This window comes from Gopherus flavomarginatus, chromosome 1 (genome assembly GCF_025201925.1).
Source record: "Gopherus flavomarginatus isolate rGopFla2 chromosome 1, rGopFla2.mat.asm, whole genome shotgun sequence".
Classification (NCBI taxonomy): domain Eukaryota; kingdom Metazoa; phylum Chordata; order Testudines; family Testudinidae; genus Gopherus; species Gopherus flavomarginatus.
In genome coordinates this window covers 135,802,746-135,829,128 of record NC_066617.1, presented here as the reverse complement: position 1 = coordinate 135,829,128, position 26,383 = coordinate 135,802,746, and the positions used below count along the sequence as shown (strand labels likewise).

General features: G+C 42.1%; 1 protein-coding gene across 4 annotated transcripts in view; it reads left to right on the top strand.

The window, feature by feature from the left end:
• LRP6 (LDL receptor related protein 6) overlaps positions 1-18,564 on the top strand; it is a 186,735-nt gene extending 168,171 nt beyond the window's left edge. For 3 of the 4 annotated variants that reach the window (XM_050965140.1, XM_050965130.1, XM_050965155.1), the window contains 6 exons: positions 1,014-1,250; positions 4,623-4,733; positions 6,509-6,739; positions 8,101-8,234; positions 9,483-9,580; positions 15,377-18,564. In XM_050965140.1, coding sequence (XP_050821097.1) covers positions 1,014-1,250; positions 4,623-4,733; positions 6,509-6,739; positions 8,101-8,234; positions 9,483-9,580; positions 15,377-15,668 — 1,103 coding nt within the window. In that variant the 3' untranslated portion in view covers positions 15,669-18,564. The other variant, XM_050965148.1, reaches the window with a different exon arrangement.
• The last annotated feature ends 7,819 nt before the right edge of the window (positions 18,565-26,383 follow it).

Genomic DNA, 26,383 nt, shown 5'->3' with positions numbered 1-26,383 from the left:
TGTGTACTATCTATCCTTCCTTCTTCCTCTTCATTTCCGCCTTCAGAATCATCCCATGCACACCACTCCAAACTGCAGCTGCGGGGGAGTCATTATAGAGCAATGCAAGATGCTGCCTCTCTGGCCAGGCCCTGCTGGCTCAAGAAGGGAGAGGAGAGCTCAGGAGCTTCGTTCTCTTTCTGTTGACATTTTGAGTGGATTTGTTGCGCAATTCTGTAGCCAGCAAGGCGACATGTGGTCACACAGTGGAAAAAGAACTAACATAATCCAGATATTTTCTGAGTGCAAACTTAATGTTAGGCCAAAAAAGGGCCTCTTAGTTTAAAAAAAAAAAAATGCACGCTTACTACATAAGATTAACAGTTACTGTAGTAAATGTTAAATAACTGCTAACAGCTGTGTGGAGATAGCAGGAGTTGACTTGATGGAGCAATTTTTTTGTCTTTTTAAAACAAGTTTGACTGAACACAGTTATAGAGGGCACATAACTAGACATTGAGTCACAGCGCGTCCATCTGCAGCACATTATATCCTTTTAATGTTTTCTATACAATTATTGTTGAACATTAAAAAGAAAGCGAGCCATTTTTTGTGTACACAGTGGGATTGCAGGAAAGGGGGGAAAGAGGAAGAGAAACACTCTTGGTGTGTTGACTTCAAGTGAAAACCTTTGAAGACTTAATGAAGTACAAGGGAAGGGTATATTGTGCTGTTGGAAAGGGCGGAGAGGGTGGAGTATTGTCTTTTGAATTTTGCATGCATATGTTTGTTCATCCTCTCTTCGTTCCAGACTGTACTCCAGTTACATGAGCCTGCACTCTGGCATATGACGCTCAGAGCTGTTCATATCACTGAGGGGGGTGGGAAATATCTTGCATGGGGTATGTTTGTCAAATAGAGAGGTAGGAGAACCCAACTCCTTTAGGATGTGCTGCTTGTAGACATGGATTATTGATGTGTTCCTTTGGGTTTGTTTTTGCTTTCTTTTCTTTTCTTTTCTTTTTTTTTTTAAGAGCCCCCAACATGCTCCCCTCAGCAGTTCACCTGTTTCACGGGGGAGATTGACTGCATCCCAGTGGCCTGGCGCTGTGATGGATTCACTGAATGCGAAGACCATAGTGATGAAAAGAACTGCCCTGTCTGTTCAGACTCCCAGTTCCAGTGTGAAAGCGGACAGTGCATAGACAGCACCCTCCGGTGCAATGGAGAGGCAAATTGCCAGGACAACTCAGATGAGAAGAACTGTGAAGGTATAGTGGATGCCTGGGAGTTAGGCACCTAAATACCTGGCCCCTGGTTGATAGAGCACTAGATTAGGAGCCAGAGGAACTCGATGTGATTCTCAGCTCTGCCACTTGTTTGTTGTCTGAGCTTGGGCAAACCATTTCACCTCTGGCTCAGTTTCTCCAGCTGTAAAATGGGGATAATGAAACTGATCTCGTTTGTAAAGCACTTTTGAGATCTACTGATGCTATTTAAGAATGAGATATTGTTTTATTTCAAGCTCTAAAAATCTCAAAGCATTGGTCTTAGTTTTGTGTTTAATTGTATGCTGAGATAGCTGTTTGAATACCTCTTACTGACTAATGGAAACTGGGAAAATTAGATTTGTATTCATTTATTATGTAATATCTGACTACAGTGGAATTTAAAGTGGATGTGGGCGTGGATGGGTGAGAATGCAGATGGATGAGTGTGTTTTGGAGATGTTCTCCACCTGTAAACTCCAACAAAAGGCAGCATGCAGAGCTGGTTATGGGGAGAAGTGATACGACCGTGCCAAATGTGAACAGCCTCTGATTTTTGTGGTCTTAGAGGTTTTCTCTCTAAATTAAATGAATTTTCATGTTGGTTGGAAGTTGCTTGGAGTCTGAAGTCCTATGTCAGCAAAACAAGTGCAACATAGGCAAGCTGTCCTCCTCCATCTGATTGCCCTGCCAGTATGTCTCAGCCTTGGCCTGGAGGGGCTACTTCTGAGCATGAGGGGATAGCTATTTTTCCACATCCATTCAATCAGTTTCCTCTTCTGAGGCCTTAAAAACTTCTGAATCTAAAGGGACTGCTTTTAAAATCAGTTGCTGTGACGAGGGCTGAGAATACAGGCCCCAAGCCAGCATTCAGTTGGGAATGATTTAGGAAACTAATGACCTAGGCCAGATTTCAACAAGCTGACTGATTTGGAATGAAAGTCTTCATATCCATTACCAGTACTGCCAAGCGATTCAGTCTTTCACATCATTAAATTCTGATTCTGTTCATAATTTGTTTCTAGGATGAGAAACTTCTGGCTGCAAAGTTTCAGGTGGTTTAAAAAAGTCATACTGCTATGGCATTGTCCTGTCTGATTAGTGTAAGAAAGAAAGCTCACCGGTTACTAATGAAAATAAGTGTTTTATTTCCGATATATCACTATTTAGGGCAGCTGTACCTGTATTTCCCCTCAGTGGTTCAGCAAGGGCACCCAACTCTTAGCTTCCAGCTCCCGAGATGTTACCTTTCTGGGCAGAGACTCACGTCTTACTCCATTCTGCCTGGTGTGTTTTCAGGCTGCACAGTTCCCTACCTTCACTATATCATTTCCAGCAAGGACAATCTGCTTGCTTCCTCTTCAGCAGAGTGATTGCTGCAGATTTAAGTTATCACACAGCTGTTTCTAAGCGGGCCTACTTTATTCTTAAGGTAAAAAGTGTTACAGAGAAATCCTATTAAAAACAATAAAAGAGCCTGCATACCTGCTTACCAGGCATCACCCCACCCTAGGGGGTTTCCTTGTGGTTACAAGTTCATCAAAGCTTCTGTCAAGGTTTCTTTCCCCACTCTGAACTTTAGGGTACAGATGTGAGGGACCTGCATGGACACTTCTAAGCTCAATTATTAGCTTAGATCTGGTAACTCTGCCACCACCCAGAATTTCAGTGTCTGGGGCACTCTGTTTTCCCCTGGGTTGCCTTGGGGGACTTCACCAATTCCCTGGTGAACACAGATCCAAACCCCTTGGATCTTGAAACAAGGAGAAATTAACCATCCCCTTCCTTTCCCCCCACCAGTCCCTGGTGAGTCCAGATCCAATCCCCTTGGATCTTAAAACAAGGAAAAATCAATCAGGTTCTTAAAAAAAAAAAAGCTTTTAATTAAAGAAAAGGTAAAAATTATCTCTGTAAAATCAGGATGGGAAATGCTTTACAGGGTAATCAGATTCCTATACACCAGAGGGCCCGCCCCTCCCCCCCCCAGCTTAGGTTCAGAGTTACAGCAAACGGAGGTAAAATCCTTCCAGCAAAAAGAAACATTTACAAGTTGAGAAAACAAACATAAGACTAACACGCCTTGCCTGGCTAATTACTTACAAGTTTGAAACATGAGAGACTGATTCAGGCAGATTTGGAGAGCCTGGATTGATGTCCCGTCCCTCTCAGTCCCGAGAGCGAACAACAACAAAAAGCACAAAGACTTCCCTCCACCAATATTTGAAAGTATCTTGTCCCCCTATTGGTCCTCTGGTCAGGTGTCAGCCAGGTTTACTGAGCTTCTTGACCCTTTACAGGTAAAAGAGACATTAACCTTTTAACTATCTGTTTATGACAGCTTCATTTCAGAACAACCACACAGATTTATGAGGCCTCAGTAGGCCACGGCCTGCCAATCCTCCCTTGAGGATTGGGGCTCTCCGTGAACCAGGAGTCCTGTCCATTTGCTGGATCAGGAAGAAGGCCCCTGAGTCAGCTGTTTTGGGGTTTTTTAATCCAGAAGTCTCTTTTCTTTGTCTTTTGGTCCTGAGAGTCCAGTATGAACTAGTGTATGCATATCTCCCCAACGGCTTTCAAAGCTGATAACAGAGGATGTTCGCTAGTATCCCCCCTCCCTACTAGAGAAGATACATTCAGTTCTACAATAGCACATGCATCATTGCATTTTTAATACAATGTACCCCAAAGGTATTAACTCTAATTCAGTAAAGTTTAACTTTATTGAATTAAGTTTATCTTAATTCTATCAGGTTTGTTTGGGATATGCCAAGATATTGTCACTCTGTCACCCTAGTCCTACAATTCCTTGCACTCTTATTGATTGTTGTTTACCTAATCACTGTACAGTGTTTTCACAATCATACCATATATGAAATGTACTCTTATCAGTTGACAGCCATTATTACCCAGAGGGCAGGTATTTGGATAATTACTGTTCAATTCAGTTTTCTGGATAACCATACAATGACTATACACAGTAGAAAGATATGTTAGGAAGAGTAAGGGTCTGTTGAGAGTGTTGGAAGGAATTTGTGACCTCTTTGAAAAGAGGTAACTATCTTTTAGCAGCTTGATAAGTTTTTGTAACTTAATTCTTTTCTCTCATTCAAAATTCAGATTTTTAATGGATAAAGTTAATAGTAATTATAACTTGTGTACTTCCTTTTAATTGTATCCTGGGTTTATTTCCTGTAAACACCATGGCCTTCTGCCTCTGAGTTCATTCAGCCCAGCATACCATATTTATTACCCTGCAAATAGGAAATAACATTCTCAGGTAATCACTGTGTTACCCTCCTACAGAACCTGATCACCTGTCTTTGTTTTCTTGAGTATCTGACATTGAACATTTCTGGACATTTTTCCCCCCTCCAGTGCTTTGTTTAACCGATCAGTTCCGCTGCACCAGTGGCCAGTGCATTGGGAAAAACAAGAAATGTGATCACAACTTGGACTGCAGTGACAGCTCAGATGAGCAAGGATGCTGTAAGTGTAAAATCTGAGATCAGAGACATGGTTGCAGCAAGTGAAGATGGTTGTTTCATTCCTCAGTGAGTTAGGATTCGCTCTCAATATTAAAGCCACGTGCATTAATTTTAAGATGGGTGTTCCTGCCTCACCTATTGCCCAGTAATTAATGCATGGGGATCATGAGAAGGTAATTGACAAATAGCCCTTTTTGGAGTGAAAAATCTATTATTCTGATAAGTCTCTCATATTCAAAACAGTTAAATTCTGTCCCTTATATTTTAAACATTTTTTAATTTTTTTGGAAATCTTGCTTAATAATATGTTTGTATGCTTGGATGGAAGCATTCTTCTGTACTATAAGAATCTCTTCAAAATGTCCTGAGGCTGTGGTAACCAATCTGCTCTGCTTCAGCCATAGAATTCACCAGAGGTACTTTAAGAGCTCCTATCTCTGCACATGGAAATATGCTAAAAAGTTTCCTTTGTGCCTAAAGCCTATGTAATTCTCTGCTTGGTTTATAATTGCAGATTATGGTTTATGGAATATAATATCCTTTGTGCCTGCCTGCCTTGAAAGGTTCCAGGTCCCTAGGAAAAAAAGCTACAGCCAAACAGAGTAGATTTCAGCCTTAAAGTTCACCTGCATCATTGTTATGTTAGAAATTTTAAACGGGAAATCTCCTCACCTATTATAACCAATTGATGTACTGCACATGACAGACACAGTTAATGAATAAAAACACGCAAATGTAAAGCCAGAATTGACCCCTAATTCTTTAGCTCCTGAATCTACTTCAGAGATAAGTGAGATCTCCCTTTGTTGGCAGTAATAACAGGTGCCTTATCCTCCCTTTGGGCCAGACGCCACAAGACACTATCACAAATGTGCATATAACAGCTTGTTTCACTGACCTGAACCAATTTCCTATCTTCTCTACTGTTTGTAATGAGGGAGGAGGGCAGTTAGGTCAATGTATTCACTGGGATAAGGTTGTAGCTAGTTCTGTTCTGCTTCCAATGTGGACAGGTTCTTACTTTCTCATCTCTGTAGATGTTAGATATGGGAGCCAAAGAGATTGGCTAAAGGGTTGGCGCAGACTTCAGGGAACAAGGATATGTGGGTTGAAGAGTAGCAACTTAGATACCATGGAGATGGGTGTAATATAAGACCCTGAATAGAGAAGGTAAATGCTTTGATACCTGCTTGTCTTCCCAGATTCTCAAGGCATAGTCAGGTTGTTGTCCATTGTTCTGAGAAATATCACTGCTTACAGTTCAGTGCCTTCAGGAATGGCATCCATGTCTGACTGCTGATGGGCTTGTAATAACAATTCAGGGTGGCACTGCCTTGCAGAGATGATACTTCTAGGACAGGTGATCAGGTGTAGCTGTTACCATCAGTTGGAAGTGCACATGGGGCAGGTTAAGTGTCTTTGGAAATGCCACCAGACAGTTAATCATTGCTTCCATGGTTCTATTTAGCATCAGTGTATGCTAGGCCATGAATAATAAACCTCTAAACAGCAGAGGAAATGGAGTTAATGGTATTAATTTGAATACTGGCTTTTGCCCAAGGTTCATATGCTACTTAGGTCAAATGTGAAAAATAGCTGTCTTTAATTGCAGGTAAAAATGTCATCCGAGTGCCTAGTAGGCGTTTGTTCACACTGCATGTTTAATTAGAAGGCTGTTGTAAGTGGCTTGGAAGCTCAGTAGCATAGACTTCCAGTTTTTCTTTTGGGGACAGTGGCATGAATGTTACAGAATCTGATTTCCCTCTCCTCATTTAGACACAACAGAGGAGCCAGCACCACAAGCCAACAATACCATAGGTTCGATCATTGGAGTGATCCTCACCGTTTTTGTGGTTGGAGCAATGTACTTTATCTGCCAGAGGGTGCTGTGCCCACGCATGAAGGGGGATGGGGAAACAATGACTAATGACTATGTGGTGCATGGACCAGCTTCCGTACCACTTGGTTATGTGCCTCACCCAAGCTCTCTGTCAGGGTCTCTCCCAGGTAAGTAAGAAGATGTCTAAGCATTTTGAAACTACATTGGTTTCCTTATCCTGCCTCTTAATGGCACTATATAGTTATAATGCAAGCTCCTGTGCATGCTCACCAGCAAAGTAGGTGTTTGTACCAGATACATAATTCTGGGCACTTGCCCCTCGGAAGACAGGATTGAACCCTCTAAATTGTATTACTCAATTGTTGTTTGATATCTAACAGTGTCATCCACAAGCAGCAGAACTACCAGTAACTGTATATACACATACCTAGGGATCACTTCTTTTACTACTGAAATTCGTCCTCTTCTGGGGCCAGTGTAATGACACCAGCAATTCTACACAGCACTGTAGGCTCAGGAAATAGAGAATTAAATCAACGGGAACTTAGACAGAATATAGTCACTCATGTTGATTGAGAATTGCCCTGTCTTGGGGTCAAATGCCCTGTATTGTGTGCTTGTGGAGAATTCGATGGGATCTTTAATGACCAGGAGTAATTATAGCCTCATTTCTGTAAACCCTCTTAAACAGCATTGTGCAAACATTAACCAAAGTTGTAACCTTATCTATCCGATGAGATACGAAACTAAGGTTAGTTCACAAATGTGCACTTAGTCTTAATTAATGTGCATGACTCCTGTATCTGTTTCTTTACAAATAATGAGCTTTCATTAGTCAGTGCCAAGTCTTTTTTAATAAAATCCATATTCTTGCTGCTTTATTCTGATCCAACTGGAACAAAAGAGGTGCCTGTAAATGCTTTTTGCAGGCCTGTTATGGCGATATATCAATGCATCAGCCCCTTTTGCCTTCCTGTGATAAGCTGCTTTTCATAAGAGGGAGCTTTGAGCAGAATTTTCACTGTAGTCCAGAATGCATTCACATGCATCTTCTGCCAGGCCTCCCTCCTAGTCTCCTTTCACTTTGTTGCAAAAACTCACTGTGTGGAAAAGAGAGAACAAAACCTCTTTCCTTTCGCACGCATGAGACAGGCAAAATCAGTTTAATGTTTTATTTTTGAGTATAGAGAGAGTGCTGAAGTACCTTCTCTCTTAAACCTTTCAAAGCCATTCAAGTGAAAGGAATTCGTTTCTCTTTGCACAAGCTTTCGTGCAGCCCCATGCCAGGTTCCTGAACTCAGTGGCTAGAATGTTAAGCTAGCATGTTTATCCTCTGAGTAACTTCATTTCGCTTTTCCATCAAGGAGACTAGGATTGTTTAATGCAGACAGCTTTTTTTTGGGGGGGGGGGTCGTGTTTATAGTGCCTCTATCCTGTAGAGAGATTTTAGCCTTAACCCCCATCCCTTCTTCAGTTTTGCTTTAAAGATTTTAATATTGATAAACATAGTGTCTGTCGTCTTCTTTAGGAATGTCTCGTAAATCTGTGATCAGCTCCCTCAGCATTATGGCCGGAAGTAGCGGGCCTCCCTACGACAGAGCCCATGTCACGGGAGCATCCTCCAGTAGTTCTTCGAGTACCAAGGGCACTTACTTCCCTCCAGTAAGTCACACTTCTAGGTGTGGGTATCTTTCAGTCCAGTAGCAGGGCGCATGTCTTGGGTTAGCTGTTTGGCAAGGGCTTTGTTTTAGATTTCTAGTCTAGCAAATCTGTTTGGTTGAATATGGAGTGGGTGAATTGGAAGGAAATGTGTGTGAACAGCATGCCCTCTTCCAAAGCTGCAGAGGAATGTCTTGCTAAACTAAAAAAGTTAATGGATTTAGTGCTGGTGAATGGTGTTGGTCTCATTGTCCTAGAGACTGTAAAAGCTCCAAACTATAGAACAGGTACAGCACAGGCAGAGAAAACTTCTCCGCTTTGACCACACTGAGGCACCTCCAACTTGGCATGCAGGGATCATCACTAAAGGGGAGTCTACTATCCACAGTCCTTGCAGGAGAACCAATTGCAGTGGTGGCTTTCATGCTATTACACATGTTGTTGTTATTTATGTTAACATAGCGCCTAGGAGCTGCAGTCATGGACCAGGACCGCATTGCGTTAGTGGCTGTACAAACACAAAACAAAAAGACAATGCCTAAAAGAGTTTACAGGCTAGATTCTAAGTCATCTTGCCTCCATTAGCAACTAATACTGCCAACCTCTTTATCTGTAACCCACAAAACAAGGTGGTGATAAACTGAATTATCAGTGTGGGCTGAATTTGAACTGCTGACCGTGATGTCAGGCCTCATAACATACTCCCTCTAGTATGTTTATTTCATTACAGTTGAAATATCCTCTTTGCTCTAAGAGCCAGAATCTGTTCAGTCATATAAAGAGCAAAGGGCAGCAAAATAACAATACTGGAAACAGCACAGTATCTGGTGACTGTGAGCTGGTTATGGCAGTTAACAGCCAGTTTGCCTAGGATAACGGTGTGTGTACCTGATGACAATCTAGTATTGAATTGCCTGGTTTGGGTTTACTTTTCAGCATTAAGTGCTTCAAAATAGCAACAGTTGTCAGCTCCTTAGGAGGAAAGCTTAGTTATAGCCTAGATGGCAATGAGTACAAGCGAGGTTCACAGGATGTTGAGTTTATAGAGAGGAATTTATGCTGGAGAAGGGGCCATGGCTTTGTCTGGGTGCAGCACTGAGCTTTGCCTTAACAAGAAGAAAAAGTGTAAACTACAAACTAGTGTTTTCTTTAATATTGGGTAGGAATATCATCATGGCTGTATTTAATTTTTTCTTCCTCTTTAATTTTGTTGTGGCTGTTTAAAAAGATGCCTCTTCTTAATTTTTTTAGATTTTGAACCCTCCACCATCACCAGCGACTGAACGCTCACATTACACCATGGAATTTGGTTATTCTTCAAACAGTCCTTCCACTCATAGATCCTACAGGTAATTTATTAGTACAGTAGCCTCAGTCTGGATCAAAGCCTCATTGTACTAACTGTTGTACAAACATAGAATAAAAGACCATCCTTGTTCTAGAGTTTACAATCTAAGGCCCTGATCCTGCAAACAGTTATGCAGATACTTAATTTTAATCACATGCATAGTTCCACACTGTCTTGCACATGCCATCTGCAGAGCAACGTGCTATAGATGCAATTGTAGGTCCCTAAGCCATTTCAACCCCTTCATCCCCATGATGTTATGGCTATTGTCCAGTTTACCTTTGAATCCATATTGCGGGGGCTGCGCTATGATGCGGTGGATGGTTTAGATGTTCTCAGCACAGTCACGTGACGGGGAGTCTTTGTTAATCAAGTAGCCACGTTTTCCGTGGGTTTTAGGTTGCAGGTCAGTATGGTCCAAAGTTTGCAAGGTGGGTCAAAACTGAGAGGGCGGCTTGTTGGGTCAATATGACTGTGTGTGTTTGGAATGATAGATGAGATCCAGACACGTTGCCATTCGGTGACTGGATCCAGAGACATGAGATGGTTACATGTGGTCCACAGTGGTTTTCGCAATTTCAGGTTGTGTTAGGATATGTTATCCATAACCTGTTGGATGGGAAGTTCTGGGTAGTCTTTGGTGCATTTAAGTTCACATGCCGTGGCTGTGTATCGATGGATAGCTGGAAGCTTCACGTTTGCTAATACAGGAAGTCACAATAGAGGCTTTAGGAAATGACCATGGCTTCTCTCCACACTCGGGGGATTTCATCGGTCTCCAGGATGTTGGTGAAAAGCTGCATCATCCATTTCCATTGCAGTGGATCCACATTATACAAGAACACAGGATAGATACCCTCTTTTCCTGCTGCTTTTCCCAGTTTTTTGGCTGCACTGGCTGTATCGATCTCCTTACTTCTGAATGGCCCAGACCATTGGGACAGTGGCACGCCTGTGGACATCACCTGCTGAAGTAGATGCTGGACTTGTCTGCACTACTGTCTATTTGCTGGCTGTTTTGAAGTCCACAAACATTTAGCAGCAATGGCATTGGCTTTCACCTGTGGCCTAATAGCATGTGTGGGATTTGTAGCCCACAAGTGTTACAGACATGTCTGCTCCAGCATGTGAAGTTTAGACCTTCTACACATTCAAGCCACCATTTCTGCCTTGCTGCAGCCTGGGACACCAGGAGGGCTTTTCCAGTTTTTGGATCTTTATGCTCATTGTATTTGTGGAGTAGCTTGTGGCTCTTTACAGTCCAGCCAGGAGTATACCTGTGTCCCCGGAGAATGTTGTTCTTCGTGACAGAGATTAGGAGCGCAGTAAAATGGTCAGAAGTGGGGAATGCGGGAGATGGTGTTTTGCACAATCATAGTGAAATTGGCCCTGTCTGCTTTTTTAAAGTTCCAGCCTGGTGCTGGTTTTGAGTAGAGAACTGGGATTTGAATTCCATTATGGGTCTGTCCTGAGTGTTCAGGAGGTCATTGAGGATGATCCATGGCATGGGTGTTGGTGTGCCCTGTATCATCTTTAGAGATAAACGTCAGGTCAGGGCAATATTGAAACTTAGCTCAGTGGTTTGAGCATTGGCCTGCTAAACCCAGGGTTGTGAGTTCAATCCTGGAGGGGGCCACTTAGGAATCTAGGGCAAAAATCAGTACTTGGTCAAGGTCCCTTCCAGTTCTAGGAGATAGGTATATCTCCTATTATTGGGTTTGTTTGTTTGTTTTTTCTGGATCTAGACTGTTCTCAGTGGTACCTGATGACAGAACAAGGAGTAATGGTCTCAAGTTGCAGTGCGGGAGACTTAGGTTGGATATTAGGAAAAACTTTCACTCAGAAAGTGGTGAAACACTGGAATGGGTTACCTAGGGAGGTGGTGGAATCTCCCCTTTGAGGTTTTTAAGGCTCAGCTTGACAAAGCCCTGGCTGGGATGATTTAGTTGGGGATTGGTCCTGCTTTGAGCAGGGGGTTGGACTAGAGGACCTCCTGAGGTCCCTTCCAACGCTGATACTCGATGATTCTATGATTCTAATATCCTCTGCCCCATCTTGCAGACTGGAAAGTGACCTGCTGTTTCGCATAAAAAAGGAGACGTATATCATTTGCTGAAGTCCGGTTTGTCAGTTCTTCACCTGGAAGGTTGTTTGCAGCATAGCCTCGTGTGTAGTGACGGTTAAAGTTGCCCACAAATAAGCAGGGTCCTGCACATTCTGCAGAGCTGGCTGAGGCATGGTGTACCAGGTTGTTTATATACATTAATGACGGTTAGCTTGCTGATGCGCATGGAGATGGTGGTAGTTCCTTTATGCGCTGTAGGAGGTGGAACCACGTATTTGTTGATCTCCGGCTTGATGTAAATTGCCAGGCCCCATTTTGGGCTGTAATTGCTGGCTTTGAGTTTGTAGCCATGGATTTTGTAGCAATGGGTCTTTTCTTCATTTGTGACATGGGTGAGAACATCAATGTTGGTCTTCGCCATTTTCTCCAGGAAGTCATACTTGGACTGTGAGATGCCTTCAGCATTTAGTTAGCAGTTCTTTATCCCAGGTCCGATCTGCCTGGTATGTTGGCCCTGAAAAGGTAGTCCCATTAAAGCATGTGCAGAAGTATCTGAAGGATTGTGGCCAAAAATTTAAGACAGAATGCAACAAACATGTTAGCAGCATTCCTCTCAAACGTGTATCATTGAGGGACGTCACTCAGCTTTTGTCCAAAGCTTATTTAAGTTTTGCATAAGCTTGGTGTCTCATTACTTTTATTACTGAAAATCATTTACACCAGAAAGATAGCGAGAGAGCCATTCACTGTAGAAGAATGTCTTATGCTATTTTAAATTTCCTGCATGAATAATTTGTTTGGCACACAATGTATCATTTGGGCCTTGCCATCTTGAGAAAGATGACAGGGAAATCCTAGGAAGGGAAAAAGAAAGAAGAGTGTCTAATGTTGCATAGATAACGTGGATACATAGCCTAGCTAGGGCACAACATGATTATTTCTGATTCCACAATGAGGAGTTTCTGATTTTCTTTACATGTATCTATATTTAAATTTGTAAATCCCTTTTTTTACTCCTTTTCCTATTTGTTCTCTTTTGGGGTGAGGGCTAAAGGGAGGTTTCACTGTTAAACTTTTACATATTTCCTTTTTTAAAGGCCTATTTCACTGTTGTTTATAGGCTTGTAAGCTTTTGCCCACTGTTTTTATTTAATGTAATAATTCCCGAAGATGAATGTTTAGTCTCTTTGCTGTAATGATTTTGTTTTGTTTTATTTGGGTTTTTACCACAAATGAAAGAGAAGGAGCACCTTTCCAAGGCTATAGGATGTGCCCCCCACCCAATCCGAGACACACAAGCAGCACTGGTCGACTACCAGAGGGAGTTGTTTTTGATAGAGATGCACAAGTTCTTCCTAATGGGCTTGTGGATAATGAAGTTATTGGGGCTCACAAATCATCTATTGTCCTTTAACAGAAGATATGGCCAGTGTTCTATGGAAGGTCAGACTAGATGTTCATAGTGGTCCCTTCTGGCCTTATAAAAAGTCTATGAAAGGGACTGGCAGGTTAGAAAGAAAACCAACATCAAAGCTTGGCGCTGGCTTGGATAACCCTGATCATTGTTAGCTGATGTGACATTTGAATCTCATTAATGATACTGAGCGTGTAGTGCTGGGTTTGATATTTCTAGAACTCTCTCCTAGTCAAAAATAGTTCCTATTGCTGCTTCTGGTCTTTCCTCACATTCTAACTGTGGCAAATTGCCAGTACTGTTATGCTAGGTCTCGCGCTTTCTCTTCTTTGGGGAAGGTTTCAGGGCACCATTGCTTGCCTCTGAACCGGTATTTTAATTACCCCACTAGTGTCCTTGAGGAGGGGAGTGGAGAGGGGAGGGACCTGGGCCCGCCCTCTTCTCCAGGTCCCAACCCAGGGGCCCTGAGGTTTGTGGTGAACCACTTGAACTAGCAGTTCCTTCCCCTGGGCTACTTCCCTCTCCTGCCCTTCAGCTTGTGAAGGGGCTTCTTGCCCTCCTTTTACACAAGCCAGGTGCCCCTTACCTAGGGTTTCTTTTGGATTTCTCAGCCCACCACAGCACTCCTCCAAACTTTCCTTTTGTCTCTCTTCAATACTGTTCTCTTCTCCAACTCCTTCAAACTGCTCTCTGCTCCAGCCAAACCTTCCTGCTCCAACTCCCACACTGTCTGACTGAAGCAGGGGTTTTTATCACATGACTGACTGCTGGTGCTCTAATTGGCTTCAGATGCTCTAATTAATCTATAACAAACCTTCCTCCCCTTGCAGGGAATAAGGATCCCTGCTAACACTCTCCTGCTGGCCTCTGGCCATTCTATATCACATAACATTGACCTAGAGCAGTGGTTCTCAACCAGGGGTATGAGTACCACTGGGGGTGCGCAAAGAGCTTCCAGCGAATACATCAACTCATCTAGTTGCCTAGCTTTACAACAGACTACATAAAATGCACTAGCAAAGTCAGTACAAACTTAAATTTCAGACAGACAAAATGAGAAATGAAGCAATTTTTCAGTAGTATTGTGCTGTCACACCTTTTTGTATTTTTACATCTGTTTTTAAGTGAGGTGAAACTTGGGAGTACGCAAGACCAATCAGACTCCTGAAAGGGGTACAATCATCTGGAAAGGTTGAGAACCACTGACCTAGTGGAACTGGTATTCCAATTTTGGGGCAGAGGCACTGGCAATTGTGGCTGCTACAGCCTCAGTATCTTGGGCAGTAGAAGTCGCTCTCCTCTATATGTTCAACTTGATTTTTTTCTTGCACCCACCACAGAACTACTTTCTGATAGCAACACATGGGAACTGCATCTATGTTAGCTGCCTAGGGAGATGTTTCTCCTGGCTGCATTAAAACAGTCACATGAGCTAGCTTTTGTGTCTGTGGACTCTGATCCAGTGCCAAATTAATCTGCAGAGGATACTGGAAACAGAACATCTACTCCACACACTCTGTTTTCCCCCAACCTCTAAAATTCCCCAAATCCCACCCGTTTTGTACCAGTTTGACCAGAGTTGAGGCTTCGTGATGGCTAATTAGCAGAGCTGGGCAACATATTTTAGCTGGAATTGTTTTTACTGAGAAATGCAGACTCGGGTCAACTGAAACATTTAACAAATTGGTGCTGATTTTGGCAAATGGTTTCAGTTGAAGAAAAAAATTAAGACATGTCAAAACTGTTTATTTTGACATTTCTGAAAAGAAACATTTCAATTTTGTTGCCTGGATTCACTAGGGGACTTAGACACCATTCACAAAAACAAGGAGCTGGTGGAGGGGAGACATGGGTTCCAGTCCCTGCTCCAGAGCAGGGTTTGGAACCTGGCTCTTCCACATCCCAGGTGATTGCCCTAACCACTAGGCTACTGGGTATAAACTAGGGCGCCACCTCCTTTGTTTTGTGAATGGAACATTAAATCCCCTTGATAATGTAGCTTTGCGAGAAAAGTAAAGACCTCCAAAAGTGAAACAAAACATTTCTTTTGACATGAAATGAATTAATTTCCAACTTCTCCATTTGCGAAAATTCTGAAAATTTTTGGGATGGTTGTCCCCAGACAGACAGAGTTGAGGTTTTGGGGTGGTTTTTTTTGGCCTTGTTTTGGAGCTGCCAGCACTCTGACAAATCACAGCTCTGCTAATGAGTATTCCTTTCATGAGGCAATGTATCTGGCCTGTGTTCCATTATCTGAGTCTTTGGCTTATAGTTTCTCTTTAAGCGCTGACATCTGTCCTATGAATTCTCTTACATAGCTACAGACCATACAGCTACCGGCATTTTGCGCCTCCCACCACACCCTGCAGCACGGATGTTTGTGACAGCGACTACGCCCCCAGCCGGCGGGTCACGACAGCAGTGACTAAGGGCTACACCAGTGACTTGAACTATGATTCCGAGCCTGTGCCCCCTCCACCGACGCCAAGGAGCCAGTACCTCTCGGCGGAGGAGAACTATGAAAGCTGTCCGCCCTCCCCGTACACAGAACGGAGCTATTCCCATCACCTCTACCCACCGCCGCCGTCCCCCTGCACGGACTCCTCATGAGGGCCCCTCCACCCCTTTCCTTAACTGCCTCCACTACAAAAGTGTAAATATAAATTGTCCATACCAGGGAGGGGGGAGGGAGCTATTGGAGAGGGAGGAGGCAGGACAGTGTACAGTTAAAAGTTATGAAATGGGGTGGGGAATACTGGAGATATTTGTACAGAAGAAAAAAGGATATTTATATATTTTCTTAAACAGCATCTGCTGCTTGTGCCATAAGAAGAAATTTTTGTATAAAAGAATAGAAATTTGTACAAAATTTTTATTTTTGCAAATGGAACAAAAAATCATGCCTTAATCCAGTGAAGTGACCGAGCACATGAGAAAATGGAAGGACCAGGACGCGTCACTGTCCAGTGAGGCAAAATGTGGGGTTCATCAATACCAAAAAGTTTTTAAAATAATAAAAAAAGAAGTCCGTCTCAGAGCAGCATACCATAGATACTTGGAAGTAGCCAAATAACCTCTACATTAACTATGGAGGGCCAGCAATGAAAGTTAAACTTGAAGAAACAGTCAGGACAGATATTAACCATACACAAAGGGCTTTATGTTTTCTACAGGAATACAGTAATCGTAGCAGTGAATATATATGTTATGATATTTTATTATATATATGTGTGTGTGTACAAATATAATGAAATATTAGAATATATTGTCACACACTTTTTAAAAATTAAAATGCATCTACATTTTTTTGCGTACATTTGCATCACTCCCCCCATTTTTAAACTTTCTCCATTGCTGTAAGTTCAATACTTTTGTTGGGTACACTTCTAAAAATGTCTTTAATTTTTTTTCATTTTCCACCCCTGCTTTTCCCCCAGAGCCATTTTGTTAAATCAGATTTCCTTGTTTAAAGTACTTCTTGAATTGAGTTAATGAAAATTCATCCTCTGCTTTTTTTATTAGCCTTGTCTTGCAGTGCCATGTTATGTTTTGGGTTTCTTTATTCAGCTAATGTTGTGGGATTCCATTTTGTACTAAGTCAGCCCAATTCTCATGTAATTGACAATGGTAATATGCATATACCTGAATCATTTTAGTCCCTTAAAAATTGTTTTGATTTAGTGCCCACAAAATGTCAAATATTTTTATACCACATATAATATAGACAACATATTTATAAACTATAAATTTAACCATAAATTGCTAGTTTTACTGTAAATGAATCCTGTATCCTTGCAATACTTTCAGTGTATAGTTAATATCACAGTATACAAATCATTTATATATATATTTATATTATTTGCTAGTAAGAAAGCATTTAAACATTGTCAAGGGGGGATTGGGACACAATCTATAAGAAATGGAATTTTGATCATTAGAAATGTTTCCCCTGCTGTATTAACTGTTCATACTGTGTTCGTGTTAGGTAAGCCGGTCTTCTCAGTATGATTTCTACATACCTCCTCTTTTGCGTGGCATGCATTTAATACTTTAGTATTAACCACTGTGAATGTCAAATTTTAAGATATTCTTAACCAAATCATTTTATAGTAGCATCCTATATTTTATCTCCTTAGCTCCTTTGGCAATTAGAAAGGGATAGTATGCATTCATTTTAAAAACAGTTTGCATGAACTAAAGGGCAACGTACGATCTTCTTAACTCTTCCTGACTCCTGTGCAGTGTTTGAGTTCAACAGCCTGAACTAGCGGAGCTCACAGTGGATCTGATCTTGGGATGTGTTACCAGTCTGCTATTCCCATTGACTTTAAATGGAGTTCCAGGAGCCACTCCAAAGATCAGATCCTAAATCTTACCTCTCCTCACAAAGGATACTGAGGGACTCCTGCATTGAAGTACTAGGGCTCAGCATTGGTGTGATAACTCTTCATAAGGGACAGAGGGGTTTACTGCTCTGTTACAGTCAGTTTCTACTAAGAGATGCAGGCTAAAAATATTCTAGTTTTAAATCCCATACTTTTCATGAAGTTTTGAGTGATTCTTGCCCATGCTGCATTTCAGCTTGACTATTGGAGCCTCTCTCAGTTTCAGCTCTAAGGGAAACCATGAAGTTTGGAGTTCTCGCTGTACCTTTCTAATAATTGAAGATACTCAAGAAAGCTTTCGAGCAAAGTATTTTAAAAAAATTCTGAATGATCCTCAGACGATTGGAATTGACCATTGGGTCAGGTGCACTAACTTTTGCATAAATGTTAACCCAGCTGATACCTTGAGCTTTATTCTAGGTACCTAGGAATTTTGGTAGCTATTCCTTTGGCTCTTCCTGTTGGTGAAGAAACTTGCTTGTGGTCTCCAGTAGGATGGATATTGGAAGGTATTGTGAGCTATAAAGGGAAATCCAATCCATTATATGAAGAGCGGGAGAGTGTGAGCAGAGGCTGGGGTGCTGATCAGAATTGAGACTTCTACATTGTTTACATTTTTAAATGTGCAGCATTCCGTGTGGGGTTCACATGTGGAAACTTGCACTAATGAACTCAGAAGAATATTGCATTGTTGTATCTCAGTCCAAGTGCTTGTACTGCGATGTCAATGGTCTCTACTTGCAGAACGCTTCAGTGTGCCAATTTGTTTGTTTGAAAAACTCTGAGGTGGTTCAACTTAAGCTGTGGTATCCTCTTATGGGGAGAGTCAGACTGTCTTTTTACAAGGACTTTCTACAGATAATATATGCTTGTTTAAACTAGACTACTGGAGGGATTTGTTTTAGAAGAATTAGCTCTCTGTCTTTGGACAGTAATGCCCAGTTCTTTTACTCACACCCAGATACAACTCCACTGAAGTCAATGGCGGGGTGGAGTGGAGGGGAGAACATAAGGCAATGTGGAATTTGACTAAATATATTAGAACTGTGTATCTAATTGTGCGCATCATGTACTTGAATAAGCTGCTGCTGCTTTTATTTTAAGGATGGGAGGAAAACTGTCAGATGATTCATAGATTCATAGACTTAAGGTCAGAAGGGACCATTATGGTCATGACGACCAGTTGGGGAGGTGAGCTCTTTTCTTGTTCTGATTTACCAAAGAATTTGGTGGGAAAGTTGAGACCTACATTTGCAATCATTTACATGAATCTAAAGTGGAAATCTTAAATTGATTTAAGATTAAGGAAGTTCCCATTAAGTAGCTGTCCATGTACTTAACATCACCCCAACTAGCATCCTTGTTGGAACATTCCTGGTGGATAAGCCAAGGACTGATTTGACAGAGACACTGAACAATCTCTCTCCTCCTTTCCCATCAAACCAGACCTGGCTTGTGCTGTCTCTATCACACATAAGGAAGTATGCGCTTCGCTACTTTGAAATTGACTGAGAAATGAAGTTTTAAGTCCACTGCACATTGGCTTCAAGTCAGCAAGGTACTTCAATGCTGAAAGTTAAGCATGCACGTAAGTAGTGCCATTGACATGCATGCTTAAAATTAGGCACTCTTGAGTACCTTCCTGAATCAGAGCCATATACAGTGAGACATTTTTCTCAAGTGCCCCATGTGTAATTTATCCTGTCTATGCATCAGAATGTCTGTAGCTGAATATCTGCACATGGAAATAAATCCACCTTGTTGAATTGGAGGGAGCAGGGAGAGGCATAGCTTTTTAAAAACCATATAGCCCATTTCAGTAGACATGAGTGTAGGTTTCCCTAGGTGTACATTCTGGTCACTATACTTATATCTGTAGCTTTGCATGTTTGAATTACACAGTGATTCAAACAGAAATGTGGTTCTCCAGATGTGCACCCACCATATCCTTTTGCACGTTAAAAGGAACATGCATGGAGTTTTTTCATATTTTTAAATGCCAGGAGATTTATATGCAAAGAACTACTTTGATGGAACTTTTTAATTTTATTTTCTAAAGGTAGCATTTAAAAATCTTAGAATTCTAGTTTCCATGAATCCAAAATTCAGCCAAGCTGCCTACTTACATACATATTAAAGCATTAAATGAAACTCGGTAATACAGAATTTGCAGTTGAACCAATTTATACCAAAGGATTTGATTTGCTGTGGGAACTGTAATTTACAATTTCATGTGTTCTAAATCCCAAACACACGGAGCTTTGCTAATGTGAAGATGCCTGATCTATAGAGCCAATAGAGAGTTCTTCTCCACTCCCACCAATAATAATTAATAATCCAGAAGGCTCACCCTGCCTCTCTGCACAGAGGTAATGGCAGCTTGTAGTGTTGTCTCATATTACCTAGACTTCATTGCATCTACAAAACACACTGCAGAACATTTACTACTACATCTACAAGAAACTATAGGAAAAATATCCATTATGTGATATATTATCATTAGTTTGATAATTAATGCATATTAGTAAGAATTTTCTATGTATTTTACAGCTACATGGAAATCAGTCTGTCAGATCTCGCTTACTGATAAATGAAAGTATACTTTTAAGCTGCTTGGTGCCAGCAGATATTACACTCTGTTGCCGGCACATGAAGGGAAATGGAGAATATCTCATTTCCTGCATTGTTGGGCTTTAGTGATGATCTGGTTTCCAAGTTGTACATTACTGCTACCTTTATGATGAATGCTTTCTATCAATGCCTCCATTGCATTAATTACACACCCAAACTGAGTTCTGCCTTATGGCCTTTTTGCCCCCCTTCTTTGAATGTGTCCAAATTTTGTTGAAAGGCAACTATCATGAGTATTTCCAGTCTTACCAGCTTGATAGACATTACCTGAATGAATTTTAAGTTTTCCTAAAATTCCTGGGTCAGTTTGTGCCGTTGAAAAATTTCATTCTGAAAAGTAATCAGTTACTTTCCGTGTCACATTTGTCCCTAGTGTGAAGGTCACATGGTGTAGTTACGGGCAGAATCTCTGTTTTCTGCACACACCATGTAAAATAGCTGATTTTTTCTGGTAGAAGCAAGCAGTAATCAGTAAATACGTTACTGATTATTGAATGCAAAAGTAATTATTGTCCAAAGCAGCTTTTCTAACCCTGGAGTTTTCTTGCTTTTGGAGGGGTTTCACTGAAATGTAAGCCTCAATTTATTTGCCATGTGGAGTATGCATAAAGAAAATTAATTAGGAATTATTCTTGTAGCTCGTAAGTACAGGGCAGGCACACAATATTGCAACTTTTTTTTTAAGCAGTAATGCTTCAAATGCTGTTGGAAATTGTAGAATGTTGGGCAAATTTCTGTAGTAATTTTTTAAGTAAGGGAATAAGACCTTGATGGACTCTCTGAATGATGCTAAAGCAAAATTAATTGGAGCTGGGAAATCCAGCTCCAAAGTTTTATGGGGCATAACTGGCAAACTAGATTCCATCCAGAAATTATCTTAATAAAGGACCCTGGTGGGATTGTTGAAGAGCTGTCCTGCATCCTTCCCCATCTTTTTTAAATGAAGAAAAGCTGGGAAAGGCTCACTAGGGCCACGTCCACACTACGGGGGGGAAATCGATCTTAGATACGCAACTTCAGCTACGTGAATAACGTAGCTGAAGTCGAATATCTAAGATTGGATTACTCACCTGTCCACACCGCGCAGGATCAATGTTCGCGGCTCTCTCTGTCGATTCCGGAACTCCGTTGGGGTTGATGGAGTTCCGGAATCGATATAAGCGTGCTCGGGGATCGATATATCGCGTCTAGATTAGACGCGATATATCGATCCCCGAGCAATCGATTTTAACCCGCCGATACAGCGGGTAGTCTGGACGTGGCCTAGGTCAGCTATAGCCTTAAGCCAAACAGTTAAGAGTCAAGAAGGGAAAACAGAAGTGTCTTTTGTAAACAGGATACCACCAGGCTTAAGCTGAACTAGCCTCGTTTGCAAGTGAAGGATCTGGTGCTGCTTTCAGATTTTTATTGTTTTATTTTTATTTGTTTTTATCCTTTTTTGTAAGCTTTAATCACTGTTTGTCATTGTCTTAAAGCCACCTGGTGTCTTTTGTTCATCAACTTTGGTACGATGGTGCTTTGCAAGGATGTATTTATATTATAATGGCCAACATTTGGTCAGCCCTATCCACTCATTCACTAACTTTTTTTTTTTGTAAAATAAAGTGCTTTACTTTTAAGCTGTATATAAACCTTGTACAAAAATCCCTTTTCAATTATTACTATAAACTGAGTTGTAACAAATGAAATGTTGATTTTTATAATAAAACTGAGTGGAAAAAAATAGAGTAACTTCAGTTTGTTGCGTTCTGTGGGAGAAGGGGAAGGAATGTAACTGCTGAGGTAGGTTTGGCCTCCAGTAAATGTCAGAATGTTATTTAACTCTCTGATTATACAGGCCCAGATTTTGCAAATGCTAATGCATATGCTTAATTTAAAGCCTATAAAGGACTGCCTTGACATCAAATCATTCTACTGACTTCCATTGCAGTCAGTCTCCATCTCTCTCAGGTACTTACCTGTTCTCACCATAATATCGGATCACCTCACAGTGTTCAATGTATATATCTTCACAGCTCCCCTGTGAGGTAGGACAGTGCTGTTATCCCAGATGGGGAACTGAGACACAGAGAACCTATGTGACTTGCCCAAGCTCACACGGGAAGTGTGTGGTCAAGCAGTGAATTGACCCAGAGCTCCCAAGTCCTGGGCTAGCATCCTAACCACTGGACCATCCTTCCTCTTTCTTCCTGGGGACTACTTGTGCTTAGAGTTCATAGATTTTAAGGCAAGAAGAGGAGGTTATGATCATGTAGTCAGGACTCCTGCCTAACACAGGCCATAGAATTTTACCCAGTGATTCCTGGATCAAGCCTATAACTTCTGGCTGAGCTAGTGCATCTCTTTTCTGGAAGATAGCCAGTCTTGACACTAAGTGTCTGTAGGGTCGAGGTCATTGGCAGATTTGATATTTTACTGTTAATTTTAAAACAAAACAAAGAACCCCTGCTACCATGCCAAGGAAGTGGGTTTGGAGAGGACTGCTAAGTGTGGGGACAGTCGTGGTTTAGTGAGCTTTTAAAACCCAGCTTAGGAATCCCCTTCCCAATCCCCTCATGAGTCCAACAAGACAAGGCAGTGTGGCCTAGCATGACTAGTGTGGAATTAGCTATAGTAGGACTCTGCAGTTCTAGTCGCAGTTCTTCCACATTAGGTGATCTCGAGCAAGTCGCTGCCTCTATTTGTGCCTCAGTTTTCCCACGTGTAAAATGGTGATAATATATATGAAGCTCACAGGAATACTGTAAAAGTGAATATTTATAAAATGCTGTTAGATCCTGGGATAAGACGGTGCAAAGTTATTTTATTTGGCAGAGAGTTACATAACAAACTTCTGTGCTCTGTTGGTAACCCAAGTCTTCAATCTGTGGAGCCAGATGGGTATGGTGCTTCTCTCTGTAGCAGCTAGTAAATCACTACTACAGCTTGAGTAGAGACTGTGCCCTCTTTTCCCTTGAAGAATGACAGTCCTGTTGAGCTGAGTCAGTGCTACTGCAGGGTGATGGAAGACACTTTATAATCTTCACATCCTGTTGGGGTTAGTGAGCCCTCATCTATGCTAGTGTACACAATAGTTGTGCTGTGCTTTGATGCACAAATTTAGCTGCCTTCCCATAGTAATTTCTTACAGAGAAACAAGACAGGGAGGCATGGCAGGTTGCAGATCCCAGAATAACTGATCTGTGTTTCCTCTGGGCCATTTCTGAGTTGCCTTTTTTTTTTTTTTTTTAAGCCACCCTCTGCCCCTTCTTCAGGCCAACAGACTAGCTGAAGTTGTGGATCTGCTGCAGCCCTACCATGGCTCTTCATTTCATCAGTTATCATGGCCTCCAGAAGTATAGCAGGAGTGATGAACTGCTGCTCACTAGGCACACTGGAGATGGCTAATGTAAAAAATAACTTCCAAAAATATTCCCGCCTCTCCAATACGACCCATGGGAAGCCTGAAATGTATCCATTTCCTTAGCACAATTATAATTCTTGCATTGCACATAGCTGAAATGTGTGAGTGCTGAAATGCTGCATCTGATTTTATATCAGAGGAGAGGGGAGAAAACCACATTGAATCATTCTGGCTGGTGAGAGGGAGAGGGAGCAGAAGAGGCCTCTGGCTGCTGTGAAAGGGTAAGAGATGAGATTTTGGGATCCACCAATCTTGCTAGTGCTTCTTTAAGAAGCTGGGAATGTGAAATCCTGTGTTCTGTCCTGCAGTTGCTGTTGAACTTGTTCAGCCTGTGCTAGATACAGCAGGGGAATTCTGTACCTAGCTGGCAGGAGTTGGCATGGGAATCACAGCATGCCCAGGAGAGCGAGGTAAGGGAAACTCAAGCTAGTTTTTGAATGACACTTTGTACATTTCTAACACATATGTGCTCCTTTGAATGCCTGGCTTTTCCTGGTGTGGCCAACATGGGGGCCTATGCAAGATACGTGTTTGACTCAGCTACTTTAAAACCAAGCGAAGCAGCTGCAAGCCTCTGTATGTGAGCCCTGCCTTGCCCTGCCCACCTACCCATGCATAAGAAGACATCTATGGTGGCAGCGGATGTAATCTTGCCAAAATTTTAGGGGCGGGTTTGCATCCCTACAGACTCCATCTCATGGAAGAACATAAAATATTTGAACTGGAAAGTTCCATGCTGGGGTCTAGCTTTGTCAAGGTTTCTTTCCCCACTCTGAACTTTAAGGTACAGATGTGGGGGACCTGCATGGACACTTCTAAGCTTAATTACTAGCTTAGATCTGGTAACCCTGCCACCACCCAGAATGTCAGTGTCTGGAGCACTCTCTGTTTCCCCGTGGGTTGCCTTGAGGGACTTCACCAATTCCCTGGTGAGTCCAGATCCAATCCCCTTGGATCTTAAAACAAGGAAAAATCAATCAGGTTCTTAAAAAAAAAAAAGCTTTTAATTAAAGAAAGAAAAGGTAAAAATTATCTGTAAAATCAGGATGGAAAATGCTTTACAGGGTAATCAGATTCCTATAGACCAGAGGGACCCTAGCCTTAGGTTCAAAGTTACAGCAAACAGAGGTAAAATCCTTCCAGCAAAAAGAAACATTTACAAGTTGAGAAAACAAACATAAGACTAACACACCTTGCCTGGCTAATTACTTAACAAGTTTGAAACATGAGAGAGAGATTCAGACAGATTTGGAGAGCCTGGATTGATGTCCCATCCCTCTCAGTCCCGAGAGCGAACAACAACAAAAACAAAAAGCACAAACAAAGATTTCTCTCCACCAAGATTTGAAAGTATCTTGTCCCCCTATTGGTCCTCTGGTCAGGTGTCAGCCAGGTTTACTGAGCTTCTTGACCCTTTACAGGTAAAAGAGACATTAACCCTTAACTATGAGCTGCACTCTTAGGGATGAGAGTGAGTGGAGGCACTGTAGTAAAACAGGACTGCTTGGTTGTCTGGAGGCTGGAAAGGATCTTAAAGTTGGTGTAGGTGGGAGGATCCCATAAATTGTGCTCGCGCACACACGCATCTGCCAATATTGCCAAAACTCTTCCTCCCTCCCCCAACTAATAAGCACCGTGTCCCATCTCTCCCCATTCAGTGGCCAACCCCCCCCCCCCCACCGCCCACTCATTTCCCCAGGCCAAGTCCACTTTCTTTCCCTATTTATTCTATTGGCAGCACCCACCAGTGTGCTAGGAGTCGTACAACAGGACGCTTGGTTTCAGCCCCAGAGAATGTCCAGTCTAATTGTAGCTGTGCTGCAGCAAGTCAGAGCAACAAACGGTGTAGAGGGGATAGAATGAGAGAGGCTCAGGGTTATAATAATTAGACCTCCCAGCTACTCATTCAGGCTCTTCCTTTTATTCCTTTATTTAATTCCTAGGCACTATGATAGAGTGAGACTTGACTGTGGATAGGATGGAAGAAAACTGGATAGGAGGGGGTTTGGGGTATAGAGGGCCTGGAGAAGGTGATGTTAGCTGACCAAGGGGAGGAACGGAACAGGAGATAAGGCAGAGCTACGGGTCCGGACAGAGTGGGTGCAGAGCCTTGCAATAGGACAGGCAGTTGGAGGGACTCAGAGAAGAGAGTGACAGAGTGAAACGCAGATGAGGAAGATGATGGCGAGATATCCTAGCGAGTGCATAGGGCACTGGACTGTGACTGCAGAGATATTAGTTCAGGTCAATGGCTCTACCATTGGACTGTTGTGTGACCTTGGGCAAGTCATTTCACCTCTCTGTGCCTCAGTTTCCCCTTCTCACCTTTGTCTTTCACGTTTGTTTAAAGTGCAGAAACAGTGGTGGGCACCCTAGAAATAGGTGGTAGCATTGCCGCCGCCTTTTCTCAGCTGGAAGGACAGATGTTGGCAAGTTAGGGGGCCTTAAAAGTCTGGGGAGAAAAGGTGTTTAAAAGAAAGGAGCTGTTCTGAAAGGAGTTCTGAGAACTGTTCACCCCCCATTGGGAAACAGTGGTGCCCAATTCTGCTGTGTTCCATAAGTCAGTGCACCTGTGCAAATGAGGGCAGAACAGGGCCTTTCCTTTCAATGTGTGGGACCCAGTGATGACTCAGTGAGAGAAGCTGGTCTCTAGCTAGTAACTTTTCCTGCGCTAGTTTTCTTTTTCAAAAGAAATCAGCCAAGTGTCTTGTATAACCTGATGGGCACTGCTGTATGGCAAATAACTAAAAATACTAATAGTGGCAGCATTTTGGACACACTGGAGAGGAGATCTGGCTGTGAAGGAGGACAGAGAGGAGGAGATAATTAAAGGGATATAATCAAGCTATGGGGGAAAAAATCTTAGTTGTAAGCCTTTTACCTCAACAGAGGAGCAATTTGGTCCC